The 19,393-nt window shown below is 37.4% G+C and overlaps 1 protein-coding gene across 7 annotated transcripts in view; it reads right to left on the bottom strand.

The window, feature by feature from the left end:
• Positions 1 to 16,140, bottom strand: part of mink1 (misshapen-like kinase 1) — a 34,293-nt gene extending 18,153 nt beyond the window's left edge. For 4 of the 7 annotated variants that reach the window (XM_014969188.2, XM_088012562.1, XM_088012563.1 and 1 more), the window contains exons 1-11: positions 14,789 to 16,135; positions 10,709 to 10,774; positions 9,122 to 9,304; positions 8,922 to 9,032; positions 8,743 to 8,833; positions 8,535 to 8,665; positions 8,388 to 8,442; positions 3,369 to 3,447; positions 1,042 to 1,217; positions 868 to 937; positions 571 to 781 (exon numbers count right to left, since the gene is read on the bottom strand). In XM_014969188.2, coding sequence (XP_014824674.2) covers positions 571 to 781; positions 868 to 937; positions 1,042 to 1,217; positions 3,369 to 3,447; positions 8,388 to 8,442; positions 8,535 to 8,665; positions 8,743 to 8,833; positions 8,922 to 9,032; positions 9,122 to 9,304; positions 10,709 to 10,774; positions 14,789 to 14,845 — 1,230 coding nt within the window. In that variant the 5' untranslated portion in view covers positions 14,846 to 16,135. Of the gene's footprint in view, positions 1 to 570; positions 782 to 867; positions 938 to 1,041; positions 1,218 to 3,368; positions 3,448 to 8,387; positions 8,443 to 8,534; positions 8,666 to 8,742; positions 8,834 to 8,921; positions 9,033 to 9,121; positions 9,305 to 10,708; positions 10,775 to 14,788 lie in introns of all 7 variants that reach the window. The other 3 variants (XM_088012559.1, XM_088012560.1, XM_088012561.1) reach the window with 2 other exon arrangements.
• Positions 16,141 to 19,393: the final 3,253 nt, after the last annotated feature.

The following is a 19,393-nucleotide window of genomic DNA, read 5'->3' as shown; positions in this document are numbered from 1 at the left end:
AGTGTCTTCAGCTTGACCAGTGATGTTATTTCTACTGACAGTAAATTATTAATGGCAACCATATATAAATAAAAAAAGTGTTGGCAAACGATGCTGATGTCTTGGTGAGCTCTGATAAAAAGCCAAGAAAATAAGTGAGTAGCAAATACAGCAAATGCAGATATACTGTTGAACCTCGTGTTATTAATTAATTAAGTACATTTTTGTAAAATTAATTTTAGCACGCAGAGACCCTCTGAATAGCTGCCTGATTAGATTTTTCTACAATCAATGTATATTTTCTCAAATCTCAGTAATGCACAGAAATATTCTGATAGTTTTGCTGACAAAGGTCAAAGTTCATCTGTATAGCACATTTTCGGCAACAAGGCAGTTCAAAGTGTTTTACATCACCAAACATCATACAATTATGAAGCATGTAACAGACATTACAAGCAAATACACCTTGTATGTTGACCAACTACTCAAAGACGACTCTAAACAAGTGGGTTCATAGTAAGAAGCCACAGGAATCATCTCAGAACAGAATACGATTTAGTGAAACACTAGAGATACAAAGTTGAACAGTACCTCTTCGAGTCGGCGCCGTTGTTCCTTCTGCTCTTCGATGCGTTTCTGTCGGTCGTGCAGCAGCTGCCTCTTGTGCTCCTCGGGATCTCGGCGCTGGGCGGCCAGTTGGGCTTGCTGCCTCTTGAGGGCCTCCGTGCGCTCCTTGTTCTCCTGCTGCAGCCGCTGGAAGTCCCGCCTCAGGGTGGACTCGCCAGGCACGTTGAGGATGGAACTGATGATCAAAATTAAAATTATGTATGGAGAACATTTGCAAAACTCAGACTGGCAGACTTGAGCAGAAATGATCAAGTCAATTACCTTGATTCTCTATCGTCTCCACGGTTTTCATCCTCCTCGTCGCTACCGCTGTACTCATACTCTGTCTCTTCTGCAGAGAGATCAACAATAAAGACAAATTATTTCTGAAGCAAAAATTGCTTCTGAAAAGCAATCTAAGATGCACTTTAAGATCCTCCAGTCTCTTCTCTTTACCTTTCTCTCCCCTCTTTTTGCGCGTGCGGTCAATGTGGTCTTTGAGCTGAATTCGGACCTGACGTTCTGTGGGCTGGTCTCTGATGAACGAATGCTTGAGCAGCTGCTCTGTGCTGGGCCGGCTGTGGTACGTCTTGACGAGACAGCCTTCTATAAAGTCAATAAACTTCTTTGACCTAGGAGGACAAGATCAAAGAATGACAATCCTTTTGGGGACGAGGAAGGTATGGAATAACCAGAATACTGCTCTTTGAACTAAAAGGTGACTGTTGGATCGTCTAGGAATGCGCGTGAGCTCTGGAAACTCCTTTTGGAAAAGTAAAAAAAAATTTTTTTTGCTTTGCAGAAGCACACTAAAGGGGCAAATATATCTTAGGTCCATTAAACAAATATTGAAAGTTTAAAACATAAATCAAAAAAAAAAAATCAGAAATGAAACAGAAGCAATAGATAATTTTAAAATTATCTATTGCTTCTCTTAAAAATGGAAAATTAATGCCATTTATGGATGATGTATCAATTGGTTCTGCAAAGTCTAATTGTTTTATGTAGGACTCAGACTTCTTAACAGAAATATGTAGATGTTAGGAAAGATGACGCAGGGAGTTAACAGCCAGACCACCAAGGCAACCAGAGCTAATTTATGTTAGCATTACATCTTCTTTTACTGTGTAGTTTTACTTTGTGCCCACTTTCAGTACAGAGAATCTACTGAAGTCTGTAAATCCCATTAAGCTAATAACCACTTCTACTGCAAATTTAGCCTTGATAATTAGATGTAGCTGCATAATTTTCATCACTTGGATCAGATATGATCCAAGTGATGGAGTGTGTGTTTGACAGATTGTGCAGTCTGATTATATAGCGCTACTTTAGCTCAATTTCCATCCATTACATCTGTAGTTCTCAACTTGACGTTACTTTTAAGGCCAAAACTCAAAAGTCAGTGTCCTCAGATTAACATCATATAATGCAGCTAAGCCCTCTGGAGTAAGACATCAAGTGGAGAAAAGTTAATTTACACAACCAGTGTATTATTTCCTAATGTACACATTTACAGTTTACATTAAGTAGGCTATTCTGGTGGAAACATGCAGACCTATGACTGTACTGATTATCCAACAATAAGAAAACCAGAGAATAAATTATGCATGTGAATGCTACTACAATGTTTTGGTAACATGCTACCAGATGGTTCTGAATAACAGGGAACCTGGGCTCAGTCCAAACTTCTTTCAAATTTCTCCATTTGTCATCTCTCCAAATTACTGATCCCAAACATTTCTCCTGATTTGCGCCTCCTTCCTGGAACTATTTAATTACTCTGATGTACAAGCCTGAGCACAACTGAGAAGGAAAGGTTGGAAAATGGCGTATGACCTTTGAACATACAAGAGATCAAGTGGTTGCAATTTACAACTCAGGGTGAAAATGTTGCCAATATGAAAAAAACAACTAAGAGCTGCAACCTGGTAAGAATATCAATATTCATAGATTGTGACAGAGAAGTTCATAGAAACGTCTCTGTGTTTGCACCACTTCTATTTATACATACTGTGTTTATGTAATTAGTCTTTCCACGTGTTGGATGTAGGCATTATAGGATGGAAATGTGACATATGGAATGAGAAATGTACACTTTGGAGTTCTGTTTGGGTATTTAAATACTTGAAGCTTTTTGTTTCTTGCCAAACAATTAGCAGGCCTATTTTACATTTAGTGGGACTAATCAAACAAATACTCTGAAATATTCACAACCCAATAGCCACGGCATCCTAATATGTTTTAGTTGATCAGAACAGAGGAGGAAACACTGGAGTCTGGCTCATGTGGGAACACGGTTCCCTTGCTGAAAAGAAAGAGCGAAATAAGAGAGGCAAACACACAGGATTGGACGAACAATGAGAAATTAAGTCTTAAATATCTCTGCACCTTCTTATGCTCGTTTATCTCGAAAGACATTCTGCAAATTATGCAGCGTTTGTTGTACAACTCAGCATCATTTACATTTAATGCCCTTCTCTTCTAATGAGTTTTAGCCAATTATCTGTTGTGTTGCTAAGTGATTGCAAGGCAGGACTGCCTTTTATTATATTGTCATTCTATACCGCTGTCTCCGCTTTCCCATCATTACAATTTACTTTATATGTTGGATTAATTTCAGTTCAAAGACTTGAAACAAATAACTCCACAGTGAAGAAATCTGAAACCACTACGCGCATTAATGCCACCACAACTTTATCTAAGCAGATCTGAACACTCAGTTATATTTGCAAGGAGAAGCAGTCCTCTGCAGAATCTGGAAAAGAAACGCGATTTACACTCACCATTTCTTGGACTTAAGCTTTGGAGGGGGGTTCCTTGGAATCAGAAAGAGGGCCCTCATTGGGTGCATGTCACACAAAGCTACAGAAAAAGAAGATTATAAGACTTAAATCCCTGTTAACCATGCTGAGAGCGAAGGAACAAAGGAGAACACAGAACAAAATACATTTTGTGTTAAACTATTTTCACTCTACATGGTTTGCAAATAACCTTAAAACACCGTTATACGTGATTTTTCTACGCTGAAACAAGGTTACAGCTGTTGTTACCCAATCTTTCATGGTGCCTCAGGCTTATCGTTACACTGAATGTAAGAGCAAGGACTGTGAGTCACTGTGTTCCCAGTGTAGGTAGGCAGCTAAACCTGACTGGTTAGCTTCAGAGTTTCACAGTAAATAGGCTTTTATTATGCAGTCTTTTAGAAACAAGCAACGTGACTGACACAGCCAAAGGCAATCAGATTTTTTTTTTTCCCCCTTTCGGTTTTTGAAGGGCCACGATAATCCAGAAGAATCCCAGCTAACTTCAGGTGTAATTTTTAAGGAGGGATCAGCCACTGGCTGCAACTTCCTGTCAGCGGAAATGATCCAAGTACAGATGTAAGCGCTGAAGGAGTTTTAATACAAACCATGAGAAAAATTCTAATTTTTTAGGACTTTTTGGCCACTTTCTGCTCAGACAAGTTACATAATTTACAACTTAAAGTTCAAATTTTAAGTAATTCTAAAAAAAAAAAAAAAAAAAATACATTATCTTATTGACAACTTTAGGGAAAAAATAAGTTCTGTCTAAAACAGTTTAAAAAACAGCTAGTATTAACATCACCAAATTTATTGAGCAAAACGTTCCATTTATTTTATACTATAAACCAATACAGAATATCACATCATGTAAAGCTGAAAGAAAATGAAACATGGTTTCCACATTTTATATACAAATGAAAATCTAAAGTAACGTATGGCGTGCATTGTATTTAACTCCCTTTACTCTGATAGCCCTAAATAAAATCCACTGCAACCAATTGCCTTCTGAGGTCTGAGTCTTGTGTTGGATTGGTCCAATCAAAGTCCTAAATTCAACTGAGAGACAATAGCCTAATAAACTAAGCCTTAAAACTGTATATTCACAGTAGCATCAACAAAATCTGAGCAATATTTTTAACCGCTTCTTAATAATGCATTAATTGATTATTAAGCTTGTTGGAAAAATCCTAGTAAAATATATTAAAATCTATGGTTGCAATATGTCAAAAACAACAACTTTGTGGGGCATGAATACTTTTGCAAGAAGCTGTAAACTGTGCTACCACAGTCATTTCTGCCTCCTCCTCTCCAAGTAAGAGATATTCTACAATAGCTGAATATTCTGTCATATTCAGCTCAAACTGTGACCTCGCTACAGTTAACTAAATACTTTTACTGCACTTGTTTTGTGTTTAGAAACATGCATATGTGAATGCGAGAGACATGAGTGAGTCTTAAAGCAATCAGTGGCTTTGAAGCCATCTTAAGTTTATAAACTCCAATATTTAAACTATGTACATGTCTTCTTTGAATTGTCATATAAATTTACCATGTTGCTCTACATACTTATTACATTAGATTACATTCTTTTTTTGAGTGACAGGTTGAGAGGTGCAGGTCAGTCTGGCCTCTCTGATGCTGCTTTAACGGTGCAATACGATCACAAAGGGCAACCAAACGGGTTTGATTTTTGTGCAGTTTGTTGTTACTCACTGTATATTAGACTACACCATGCACGACACAATTAGGCAGAGAGTCGGTCGAATTGGCTGAAAATGGACATAAATTGCACGCCCAGCATAAGTATCATAGAGAATTGCTGTGATAATGCATCTCCGGTAACCACTAGCCTCACTCAGTATAATTTTGTATATTTCTTTATGGTATCAGCAAAACCTTTCACAATAATGTGACTTAAATTACAGCAATGTACGAAAACGGCAAAAAAGAAACAGTGCACCATCTTTAGAAAAGGAAAATTTATGCTACAAGCACAAACACAAAAAAACAAAAGATATTTGCAAGAGAACTTTGAAGATCGAATGCCGAACTTTTTACACTGAAGCATGAAGTGAGAAGCTGGGAAATGGATTCAGCACATATAATTAAAAAAAGAATTTCATAGAAGGGACCATTTTAACCTACTTCAGCCACTGGAGTGATGGCCTAAGTACATGTTCCATAATTTATAATTGTACCCAAACACCAGCTCGACAGTTGGCCTGTATATCCTGTTGCATGTCACTCATAGCAGCAGTCTGTCGGAGCCATGCGTCTCCATAAACCATAGAAACATTCAGAATTTATCATAAATAACTATAATAAATAGCTTAGTGCACACTCTCAGCTTTAATTTGGATTTAAGATTCAGCCAAATAAAACTCATTACAGGAGTTACTGTAATAACTTTTTCCATTACTAATATTCCACATGCTAGTAATGAAATCATAAAGAAAAACTTTTTTGTGAGATTGGCCTGTAGGTGGAGTACTGCCCAGTTAACACTGGTATCACTGACTAAATCCACCATAAAGACATAAAAACTCGAAGCTCAACTAGACGTTTCACCCTCATCAATACTCAAAAGGAAATATAACAAATAAACTTTAGAGGAAAATATCTAAAAGTCAGTGCAACTCTGAAATAGCACTTTTCAGAAAGATAAAACTAAGATTATCCTGCAGCAGCAGCGTGATGGCATAAGTCTGCATGACTTCCTTGGTCATTCACGTTTATTGAAGCAGCCACATGTAAACAAAGTGCCTCAACACACAACAGCACAAGAGAATACCTGTTTTTTAAGGAAGCAAAGAAAAGAAGAATTTAGTGGTTCCTAAGTCAATAATTTCATCTTAAAGTGATGAAGGTGCATCCAGCTACAAAGAAAAACAAAAACGGAGGAATCTGCATTTAACCAATAATGTAAACAAAGAAAGCAAATTAGGAAAAAAAATACTGCTTTATGTCTTACATATGTCTAAACACTTGGAATCTGTAGTATTTATTTAGGTTTTGTGATCATTTAGTAATCCTCTAATTAAATCTAACAGCACCAGTATGGTCAGTAAGACCTCATCACAATACAAGTGGGTACAATATTTACAGTTGCTAAGAATTCAATATATGTTGAATTTCAACAAATCAATATATAAATGTCAAATCAGGATCTGGGGTTTGTGACTGAAATAAAAACCAAGCAGTCCAGCATTGACATGGTAGACCCAAATATTTTATTCCTTTTTGCAAATCCTATTATCATCAGGAACAATGTTACATACGCTTACGACTTTGAGCAGCCCTAATTAAGCAGTTTATCCAGAACAAAGAGGCAGAAATTGTGAAATTCTGTCACCCTCAATATATTTCTTAAGTTATGCACCAGGTGTCAAAGTTTTCAGTCCCCAGATTTTCACTGGTGATCACCAGGTGACCTAAGATTTTATTTTGTTAAATAAAATAGCAATTTGTTTTCATTAAATAATTCAGATTCACCAAAACCAAACACAGTCTTTCAAACACGTGGTTTAAGTTTATTTAAAATTAAGTAAGTTCATTTTATTTCCACAGAACTTTTCATAAGAATATCAAAAACAAAGTAGTAATGAGAAAAACCAGGTCTTTTTTTTAGGAAATAAATGGTATTCCTCAGACAGCATACAGTCAAAAACTCACAATCATTTAATATTCCATGATATTAAATGATATCATGGAACCAAAAGTGGGAAAAAAATTAAAGTAGCAATCCCAAAGATAATAGGATTTAAGGTGTGAAAATATAATATATATTTTATCACTGTCAAAACAGTGTCCAATACTATAAAAGAAGAATCTTAACATCAAACGATAAGGATGCTGTTTTTTCTACTGCCATCCTCCACATATATACACAACTGCCTCTCAGCTGCAAGGTGTCAATCAGCTGTGCTAATGGAGGCGACTCCCTTTAGCGCCCTGGGCAAAAAAAGCCAAGTATAATTTATAGACATTTTCCAACAGTATAATATGAAAACTCAAAGTAACACTAAACTAAATGTTAGCTGCAGCTGCTGGTCCAGGTCTAATAAACAGTCTACCGAGGCAACTAATCCAAACGTCAGCAGCTTGTCAGGGCACTTTGCTGAAAGCATAGCGGAAGGCAAGAAATTAGGTTAATTATAAGTATACCTTTAGCTGTAGCAGGTGTTTATTCTATGTAAAAGTTTTCTACTATTTTGTAGATAAATACTTTTGGGGCATAAAACCAAAATCTCACTCAACACACTCAAGTGTTTTCTACCCTCTGATGTAAAAATCTGAATCAGAGCAACTTTCCTGCTGGTGATCATTTGGTAGCGCGATACAATTTAAAGCCATTGTTTCAGAACCGTAACTGAGCCAAAACAGCAGTGGGTCTGCTGAGGGTTATCACGCCATCAGCCCATCAGATCATCCCATGCCCAACACATTCCATTCCCGGCATGGGAACGGACAAGCCCGGATTTCCACAGCAGTCTTCTGTTAGATTTATTATGATTTGCAGATTAGTTGTTCCATTTCAAAACAAAATCAAAGGTAACAGTTAACCCTTTAAGCCCAGATTAAACAAAACTTCACACAAATCCATCTGAAAACAAGCAACCATTGGTCAAATGTTGCAAAACAAGCTACCACGTTTAACCCAAACATTCTTCACCAAGCGTCTTAGCCTCACTTCACTATTCTCTCAATCTCTGGTTCTGCACCAGATTTCCAGCAGAGAGATCTCCTCATAAACCAGAGAGAGATCTGTGCCATCAGCCTCCACAGGCCAACTGCCAGCTCACAACTGCACTACCTAAATTACAGTGAGTCAGCTGTCCATCTGAAGACACAGACAACAAGGCCGCAAGCACAACACGCACTCATTCATGAGGTCTTCAGAGCTGGCTTTGAAAAAATTATGAAAAATTATCAAATGCTGAATAGATGCACGCAGAATGAAAAAAAAAAAATTAAAGTCAATGAAGAAGATTCACTTACGAGGAGCTCCCTCTGCCATCTCGATGGCCGTTATCCCCAAAGACCAAATATCACTCTGTAAAATAAGTGCCATATAGTGCTTCTGGTTAATGTTTTATTTTCACAGCAAGGAAGCACAGATCATAAACGCAGCCTTTCTGCGATTACCCTAAAGTCGTATGTGGAGTCCGGATTCTCGTCACAGGCGATGACCTCAGGCGCCATCCAGTAAGGAGTGCCGATGAAGGTGTTCCTCCGCCCCACAGTCCTGTCCAGCTGGGCACTCACCCCAAAATCAACTGCATTGAGAGGGTTGAGAGCAGTGCAGTGAGACCTACTAAAGCAAAACCAACTCTTTATCTTTATTTCAGCGTACCTAGTTTGACCTCCGCATTCTCCGTTAGTAGCACGTTCTGGCCTTTGATGTCTCTGTGGATAACTTTATGGGCATGGAGGTGAGAAAGGCCCTGTTTGCAAACAAAGAAGTCAACCACAGTCAGTGAAGGAAAAGGCTGCTAGATAATTGATCCGGCAGTCAAAACTACAGTTTCTCACCCTTAAGATCTCTCTGCAGATGTAAGCAATCCAGTCCTCCTTCAGAGAGCTGCCTTTAGTGTTCTTCACTAGGTCAGTCACTGATCCGGCTCCACAAAACTCCATCACCAGCTGTTCAAAGGCAAACACGCTTAACGAGAGCATGATTAATGACAAAAGCTCTCATAATGTCATTGGACCAGATACAAACGTAAACAGACCCAAAGTTGATCGTCGTGTCCTGGCGGGCTCTTCTTCACGAAGGCACCGTAGTACGTGGCTATGTTGCGGTGGTGGCTGTATTTCTTCAGCATGTTGATTTCTGCTTTGATCTCTTCCTCTTCCTCCTCCGTCACATCCATCACTTTGATGGCGGCCAGTTGGCCCGTCTTCACATGACGGCCCTGTTAAAGAACAAGTTGGATCCATTAGCGCATTCTGCAGTCGTGCCTGGAGATCGGGGGTGCACCGGTTGCATTTTTCTGGCTGATCGCCAATCTTTAAAAAGTCTAAACTGCCCATCCTGGTTTTGGCCGATTGCTTTGACTGAAACGCTAACTAGCAACGTGGGGAGACGATTGTAAACAGCAGACGTGCAGACCTGATCTGGTGGGTCGGTCTGTGAGTCAAACCTCTCTCACAGGAGAGCAAAAGAGAATATAGGGGGATTTTTAGACTGCTGCCAAGATAAGATCACTGGATAAGACTGGCTTCACATTTAAGTACCGGCCGATCACCAACCTTCCAAAATTAAGGTAATGAAGGCCAATTTATCAGTGCATCACTACTTAAGATCACCTGACAGCTTGCATTGCCTCTCGTTCCATGGCAGAAAGAGGCTGATAATGTTATAAGACTGAATTTCAACAACAACGGGGGTAAAAGGTAACTTTTCAATCTTCAGTAAGCTGCATCTGCAGTTTGAGGGAACAGTGGTGTCTGTTCTATATCCTTTGCTATCCTTTGTTATGTAAATATTTTTTTTGTTTAAATTGAGACTTGTTTAACATTTGTTATCAATGCATTATTTTTATCATGCAAATTAGTAATATCAGCTTCAAGAATCGGCTTTAAAAACATCGGCAGTATTTATTAGGGATCGGTTGAAAAAAACAACAATTGGTTAAAAATCCTCATTCGTCTCTAATGTGAATGACCAAGAACTTTGGAAGAGAAAGAAAGTCACACAGATCCTCCACCATGATTAATAGTGGGGAAGTAAGTGGTTTTCCCCCAATCATTTGCTAAAAATCAGATTCACTTAGGAGTTTTTGTTCCCAAGAAAACTACATCTATTTGTTAAAAGCATCCAGTTCCAGTTAAAGTCCAAGTGGAGTTAATCAAAAACTCCACATTTCAACTTTTAATGGCAACACAAAAATCACATTTCCCTGACATGGCTCCAATAGTTGTGACGGAGACTTGGCAACCCCAAAATGCTACTCTCTTCTGTTGTTCTTCAACAGCGAGAATTGGAGATCTTTGTCTTTTAAAATTTTTTACCATCTCATTTACTGTAGATGGTTGTAGATCCTCCTCTAGCCTTAGTGATCAATGGGTTAAAAAAAAAAAAAAGGGTCTCTGTGCAACGTCTTATTTATACCCCAGAAAAACGGAAAGTCGTAGATTGCCAATTTAAGTTCCTAGAGTTTTCTGATCAACCTAAATGAGTAAAGTTTTTGTTAAAAAAAGTTCCAAATACATTTATTTTTAGAAAGACCATTAATAATACAAATATTTGTGCTTGCTCTGATTATTTCTCTTTTCACACCAGAGGTGCTTGTAAATTCACATGCACAATGGCTCACCTTGTACACTTGCCCATACGTCCCATTGCCGACAACCTCGACCAGCTCAAAGATTCCTGCTGGATCCTTTGGGAAAACGACACATTGGGATCAGAAAAACAACATAATACAAAAAGATTATTAAAAAGTCTCACTGTACGAATAATGTCAACTGAGTTTGCTCTTTTGGTTTCACATACTAGAGAAAATGTTCACTTAAAACAAATAAACTTAGAGTAAACCATGTTTATTTAGTTTTTTTAAGAGGTCCTTCACATGTTGACAGGTTGTGTGCTACCTTGTTACACCTAAGTTTTCTTCAGTAAATAAAGAGTCATCGTCAAAGAAACTCCACTTGTTCTTATAAATGCTTCAATATGGATGCCGTATCCAGTCATAAAAATGACTGGATACAGTATAAGTACGTTTTATAAGTACGTTTTATGGATTTTATAATCTGTGAGTGTGAATACTACCGTAAACTTTGACGTAGATACGTCACTTAACCATGCAGCTCTTTTTATAGCATAAACTGGAATGATATCTACTCTGTGATTTCAAGCCAATTAAAATTAAACATTCTTCGGCAAAGAGATCCTCTAACTTTTCCGTTCCCACTGATAAGACTTGAATTAGGAAAATACATTTTTAAAAATATAAAAGGAAAGAATCACAGTGCATTCAACTTTTTATAGTGCATGAGACACAAATCTAAATTCTCAGATCAATTTTTCTTCCTTTTCTAGATTTGATCCATGTAAATTTCTGCATTGTACACACAGATCTCACTGACACTAATAACGAGTAGGTTGCTTTGACTAAATTATGCAACCCCCTCACCCTAGAGACAAGGGAAAATGACAAGCAGTTCCACTTTCATGTAATTTCAATATGGCTTTAAGAAGATGTGTGGGTGGTGAGACTGCTGCCTTGGGTTTAAAATGTACACCATGACCTATCCTGCTTTCATCCATCTCCAATCATGGGTCTTCTACCTCCTAAATGAAGATTTTCACTTCAGGGTCAGAGACGGATATGAAAAACCAAAATCACAGTTTTGTGAAACATCCAGGAAAAAAAAATACCATGAATTGGGTGTTAAAGGTGATAGCTCATCTAATGTTAAAAACTCTGAAGGATCTTATGAATAGATAAAAGAGGAAGAGATGTGGCGTAAAACAGGAGGGAAGAGAATGATGGTATGGAAGGGAATAATGTAATGACAGAGTGGGCGATGAGGCAGAGGTGGTAGCTTCACCCACATCCGGCACAGAGAGTGGGATAAGACGAATGAGCCGAAAGAAGGGGAAGGAGAAGGGGAAGGGTACACTTATATTCAAACATTAGCATGAGCAAATCAGCTTTGAAAAAGAAAAAAGAATGAAACACAACAATAAGAAAAAGGGAGGGAAATGCGTTCAGCTCGGGTGGCTACAGATAAATGCTCATTATTTCTGGTACATGATATGTTTATTTATTTTTTAAATAATGGAGAAAAATTAAACTGCTTATTCTGCTGTAACATAAAGCTTTGATAAGCTAGCATCAGAGTATTTGGAAGGGGGATGAAGCTCCTAAAGGAAGTAAATATCAAATTTCCTGTACGGTGATCATTTAGCCGACATTCAGGAAAAGAAACAACAAACAGAAAATCTTTACAGATTATCCAGAAAAATAAGGACTAAAGAATGTTACAGCTATTCTCCAGTCATTAGACTTGAACACAAAGGCTGAAAACGTGCTTAATTACAACAAATGCATAATATTTTTTCATTTTTCTAAAGCTTAATTCTCTGAGGTTAGGTGTGATTTTTTTTTTTTTTGATTAGCCGTTATCACATTGTCAAAAATTGTGCTTAAATCTAGAACATAAGAACGTATTTCTAGATTTCTAGCAACAAAAATGAATCAAACTTATGCTCCAATTCAGCTTTTCGTCCAGAAGTTCCTAATCCTCAAAATGTAACCAACGATGTCACCTGGAAACACCTATCTCCAGATAAATTAAATCAAATAAATAATCCTGTTCAAATTAATTGTTACGGAATGTGTGCTGCAAGTCTTTACATAAAAATAATTTAATATTTTTAAATACTATGATCGAGCCACTGAGACGTTCGTTGATATTTGACATATTTTAACTACAGGATGTTCCTCCACTGAGGTCACTGTAATAGTAACTGTAATCATGCTAGTGAGCAGAACCGACTCGAAGCTCGAACACAATGCAGATTGCATGGTATTCCATTAATCAACAGGTGATGGCAACACCCAAGAAATGCAGCCAAGCACCAACAAATACAACTGATGATAAACATGAAGACTGCCTAACTTTTGTTTCTGATTCAACTCTACATGGCGCCATTACATGGTCAATTTCCAAAATCACAAGAACATTTTCACACTTGTCTCTGGTGGGTGCTGCTGGCCAAGTAGAATTTGGTGATAAAACCTTACAATAAAAATGGAAGCACAGAGAACAGATAAAGTTCAAGGAGTACTTTAGTGACTGAAGCAGCAAGTGGACCTAAACATCTTCTACCAATAGTAATATATAAAAGGAAATTAATTTCTAGATCTAAGAAGCAGTGTGGAAGAACCTCGTTTTTTTTCCCCCAATTGTCTGTTTAGCTAGCATCTTGTGGAATATAGTGTCACTTGATGCCTTTGCACCAGTTAATGGAAGAGATTTGATTTTAAATGGATTTGTTTTTGAAGAACAGCATCACTCCGATGGACATGCAGGGATGTTAGAACGAATCCTTTTGTTCACACAAAAGCATCTGGGGATGCAGAACACCGAAAAGTAATAAAGAGGAAGGTCAAATATGATCTGTATCATATTTGGTAATTCTCTACCTTTTGTCTAATGTCCATACATTTGCAGCTTCATGGCGTCCTAAAGCCAATATCAGTGTACCTGTCTCTAGACTCATTTCACATACAAAATAAACATACCTCTATGCAAAATGTAGCAAAGCTATATTATTTTTATAGTGAACAACAAAGTACGGGCATTTCTAACTTCTCTTTATCAGAGTCACTAAACCCCATTTAAATCAGTATTTTTATTTTATTTTTTTTGCATGAATGTGAATTCTAAGCACATTACATACATTTTCAACATGGTTATTACTTTTTCAAAAGCTTAACATTCAGCTATTTTGAACATTGAAAATTGGTTTCAATGCAACAGTCCATGTGGACAAACAAAGATGAGGCGTTCAAATCTCAAAACACTGTACCAAATGCCAGAGACGGTGAGGGTAAAACATCATTTTTAGAGTATGTTTTGATGCATGTCACAAAGTGGATGGAGTAATGAAATAAACTACTGCCTCCAAATTATTTAACTTCAACTCAAATTAACTGCTAGCTTGAACACAAATGGGTGTTTCAGGAGAACATCAAATGAGTTTTTGAATGGATAAAGTAGGCTAGCATTAAACTTTGTAGTGATTTATTTCTATCACAAACCTACCAAAAATGCGTAAATTAAGCAAAGTAAAGAAAGACAACTAAAAGCTAGTAAAGTCACTAAAGAAACCCTGCCAGTGGTAAAATATCAAGCCAGAGAATGTTGTTGTTTATCATGAAAAGAAGGATGTGGTGGTACTTATGGCATTTGTCACTAAAAGTCTGCCTGGGACAAGAAAAGTGCCTAAAAATACAACTTAAAAAAAAAAAGACAAAAAGAAATCTCACTCTCAAATCAATTGAAATCCTTACAATGTCCTTGACAATATGATTCAAGATTGGATGATTATAGAGAAAACATGCCTTTAAAAACCGATAGAAAATTGTTTAAAGTATTAGGAAGCAGGCATGGAATAAGAGAGTATAAGATTTTGATAAATCAGAAGATACATTTTGCAGTGATTTGTGGTTGTAAACATCCCAGCTGCCCACAGCACACAGAGCCCGGGGGGAGTTGGGGGGTGTTGGTTTGATTTAAGTTTGTTGCGTGGGTGCAACATGATTGTGCTTGTGTCAGAGGAAAACTCAAAAATGACATAACATCTAAAGAGACTGCTGCGACTGTAACAAGGCTAAATTACTGCACCTTGCAATAATTGCAATAATGATAGTAATAATACTCACCCTGAGAGCTGCGAGGTCTATGTCATCCAGGCTTCGTGTGGGGGCGTTTTCAGACATAGCTGGCCAAACTTATGACGTTAGCTAACAAGTTAGCCACTTATTACACAAGAATAACTTTGACAGGAAGAAATAAATGGCTGCCCACGAGCCTAATCTATCGATATCATACAGGAAAACTGATTTTATATATCAACGCGGAACACTTCAATATAGCAAGTCCATCCCAGGGGCTGCTTCAGACGCACCCAGCAGGCTAGCTCACGTCAACTCTGCCCGAGAGCTGTAATGTTTTCCGCAGCTGATTTAGAAAAATGTCAGCTAGAAATTCTGATTGAAACACAACGAATGTAAAATAAGATTTTTTTTAACAAAATGGCACCGTTCCAGTTCAGCCGGCCATTAGTACAGAGCTAATAACTGGTTGGTTTTAAACGCAGCGCACCTCCAGTGTTGTTGAACACCTTACTGCGTTCATTTTGACAAGAAGACGCCGCGTCTCTGCTGCTGTAAAACATCCCTAGTAATAATATGTCTGTTAAAATTATGCAAGCAGAGAAAATAAGAAAAAAAAACTCCTACCCGATTTTGACGGAAGAGCACTATTTAATTGTGCTGACAATTAATATATAAAAGAAATTTGCGGGCTTGTTCAACGCAGTGGTTGTTTTTTAAGAAGAACGCAACGTCTGTGATGTGATGTGATGGCGTCCGGGTCCGTCCGCACCAGAACCGAACGTCAAACTGGCGCTGGCTGCCTTGCATGAACGGAATACTGCAGTTAAATCCAAGCCGAACAATTTGACTTAAAAGACTGGGGGGAAAAAAGTAGCTCCCACTGTTTCTTCGTGTCAAACTTTATACGACGACTAATAATAGTAATGATAATAATAAACACCCCACTTTTTCAAGCCGACCGCAAAGTAATCAGAGTACTGACTCAGGTGTGTGCCTTTAATCAACCCGCAGCTAACGTAGCAGAGCTAGCAAGCTTTTTCCCCAGGATAAACTTTCCCTCTCAGTCCATATTTTTTCTGTGTTGACAGTCGCGCCTAGCACTGCCAACCTTCCGGAGGAAAACACAGGCAGGCTCTAGGTCCGTAACACTTCAAAGACTGCAGCCATCCGTTCGCTAAACTTAAAGGCTACTGTCGTCTCCTCCAGCGTCCAGCTCGGTCGAAACTGCAGTCCAATGGTACCAGGTACGGCGTAGCTTCTACCTGCGAAACTTGTTATTTCGCCATGTTTTGACTCCTAAGTCCAGCCTCCTACTTCCAGCCTTTAATGTAATGACGATTGGCTGCACACAGCACTCCTCAAGTGTTTTCTGCTCCAGAAAGGGACTACGGAGCTGCAGTAGGGACAAATTTGTATGGAAAAAAAAAGTAAGAGTGGACTTTAACTTCAGATATGTCTGCTCTGAGCTGCCATGTCGGAGTCATTCATTCAAACTCACCTGAACACACCCTAAAAAGTTAATATGCTGTTCGTGTTTGGCATTAATAAGTAAAGTATGATGAACTCACCCAACTCTACCATTTTAAAGCAACATACCAGACTCCTTTGTAATTCAGTTAAACTGACTTTCGATTTGTCACTTAGAACACAATGTCCTAGTTGTTCAATTTGTTTAGTTGGAAATAATTTGAGAATGAAGATAAAATCTACTGTCCTAAAAATAGCTTTCCAGGTTTCTGATGACATCACATAAGGCAAACAGGTGTAGGAGTATAAGCACAGAATAGCCCTACGTGGGCCTTTTTCTGTACATCTGAAGTCTTGTCCCATATGTTGTTTTTCACCGCAAAGAAAAAAATAGTTAATAAAACAATTAAGTATTAAGTAAAAAAAACCATGCCAATTTAGTACCTAAACAGTAAGAAAAAATTTCCATCGTTCAACAATAAGAACGATGGAAATGTAAAGTAGCGTAAAGCCACTGTACTGGAAAAACAAACGATTTCCACAGTCTTTACTTATTTGATGAGCATATAATATGCACTAAATGGTAAAAAATTAAATAGGAATACAGAAAAACCTGTACCACTTAAGAGTTCTGAACAATTATTGCCATTATCAATCACCAGTAAACATTACGAGTGCTACTGGCTCAAAAATGGAAGTTTAAATTTCTTGCAACTCAAACACAATTTGAACCCTTTAGAGTTTGTCATAACCTGGTGAAAACCAGCCCCTTCCTCTACACTATTGCAGAATTTTTTTGAGTGGAGTTGCACAGGAAGTCTGTCACAATCAAAGAAAATCTTACTAATATCCCGTCAGCTGTTTTCATGTTCCTATTGTGATGCCATTGACCCAAATTATGATTGCTACATTTGCCTACATTGTTTTCAACAGATCATCAGTTTTTTAAATAGTGTATAATTCACCTCTAAAGAGTTCAAGAGAACAGTCTGATGCATGCATAATTGAGACTCTATAACTCTATGTCGCCATTCACAGAGAAGCTCAAAGATGGAATTAGCAAGTAAAACCTGTTGGTAGCTAGGCATTAGTTTCTACATAAAATAATTCATTTTAACAAATTGGGAAACTGAACGCACAGTTGTATTAATAAGGTCTGCATTTCTGCATCTGTACAAGGTGCTTGTTAACTAGCTTCACGTCACAGGATTGTTTCCCAGTGAACATTCCTGTGAAACAGGAATGTTCACATTATAAATAGCTATACCTTTTTATTTAAAGGTATAGTTCAGAATCATAACAATGAGGTTAGAGGTCATTAGTGAATATTTGCAGTAGATAACTCATCTTTCTTGGGTATAACTTTCAAATAAAACTGGTCACAGAAGCTGAAGCTAATAACTACTTACCAGGCTTCTATCAATCTGAAGCAACTGCAATCTAAAAAAATTGTAAATAAATAAATAATAATAATTAATAATAAAAAATAAAAAATCGTATAGTAATAAATGTGAACAAGCAATTACATTTAACATGTTTTTTTTATTGCAGGTTGAAATAAATGTGAAATCTCAAATTTCAGAGGTTTAAAAGATTACAGTGATTACAAAACAATATGAGAACAGACATCGATCCAACTTTAATTAAAAACAAGTATGAAGAAATAAGAAAAACAGCACAGCTTAGTAAAAATGGTAGTTAGGAAGACAATTTGAAAATCACATCTACCCTCAGTGTTAGTGCCTCATTTATCGTATCTACAGATCTACATATAAAATGGTTTTAAAAATGTAAGTATAGACTTTGATAATATGCAATGAAAAATATTTCTCAAGTATTACATTCATAAAATGACTTCCTAAGGCTGGTTCCTAGTTTAATACAAACGAAATGATTATAAGATCACTTGTTGGTCAGTTAAAGGCATTTCTGCTTTCCTATCACAAAGTGTAGCACTTCAAACATTTTTTTTTTCTTATGCGAAAGAACCAGTAAAAATGCCAGCTTCTACCGTGCAAAGATTCAGAGTGGGGTTTTTTTTCTTCACAGTGTGACTATTTTTGAAACCAGCAGAGTACTGTGTCTAAACACAGATGGTTTTTTTCTGGCTCCTGTGTAAAAGGAGCTTTGTGTAGAGCGAGTTCACACGAGGCATCCGTCAGTCATATTTATCACACCAGTTTGAAACCAAGACGTAGTGCACTTAACCTGGGCTTATCTGACAGCTTAGTACAATTTAACTTGAAAAACAACATGGTGTTGTTACATTAGTGAATCCTGTTTACCCCCTTTGGACACACATGCACAAAAACAAATACAATGCAGACTTTTTCACACCGTTAGGGATATAAGACGCTAATTTCTTATTTAAAAACCTGACGAGCTTCCAGTCTTAAAAGTGTGCATCTAATTAGGAACATATTTAAAGGGGAAGAACAGATTTTTCAAACATCTTTGTCATTCAGTTAATGCATGGCGCCTTGCAAAAATATTCAAATTTATGAATCAGTTCATTTTTTAAGCTAGTTGTCGGTGCACTCAGTTTTATTTAGGGATATCAGTAAAGGGGGTTCTTTCACATTTTTAGTGGCTAAACATGTTTAAACAATAAAAATGTTTTTAATTTTCATGAAAGAACCTCTATTTTGTGTAGACAAACCACATAAAATCATATTGTGTAATATCCTATGTAGAAATGTGACAAACTTCAGAGTTTATGAATATTTTTGCAAGGCGTTGTGCAGTAGGTTTTCCCCAAATTATGAAACAAAATATATATAAAAAAAAAAACAAAGTCCAGTCCAAGAGATTTGCATATTGGTCAACAAGTGATAGATCTGAGCAGTTGGGTAGAAAGAAGTGTGTCAGACACATTATGTAACTTCTCAGCTGGACCTCAACAAATGCCTCATGCCTGTGAGCAAATATAACATAAGGTAGACACACAAGATTCTTCATGGCTCCTAGACACGACACGGAAGTAGCTGCAGAATGCCAACAGAGTGTGGAATGTTGTGTGGTGGACTCCAGGCAGTCCGTTTGGATGTAACAGTAAAAAAAAAAAAGAGAAAAATTTAACAAGATTTCAACGACGCACCAGCTAAATATATTTTCTCTCTCACATTTAAATATAAAAATGACACAGAAGTAACTAGTCCCCATGTCCTCGATCAGCAATATTGC

This window comes from Poecilia mexicana, unplaced genomic scaffold (assembly GCF_051168715.1).
Source record: "Poecilia mexicana isolate PSO_F unplaced genomic scaffold, ASM5116871v1 scaffold_14, whole genome shotgun sequence".
Classification (NCBI taxonomy): domain Eukaryota; kingdom Metazoa; phylum Chordata; class Actinopteri; order Cyprinodontiformes; family Poeciliidae; genus Poecilia; species Poecilia mexicana.
This window is presented reverse-complemented; position numbering and strand designations above follow the sequence as displayed.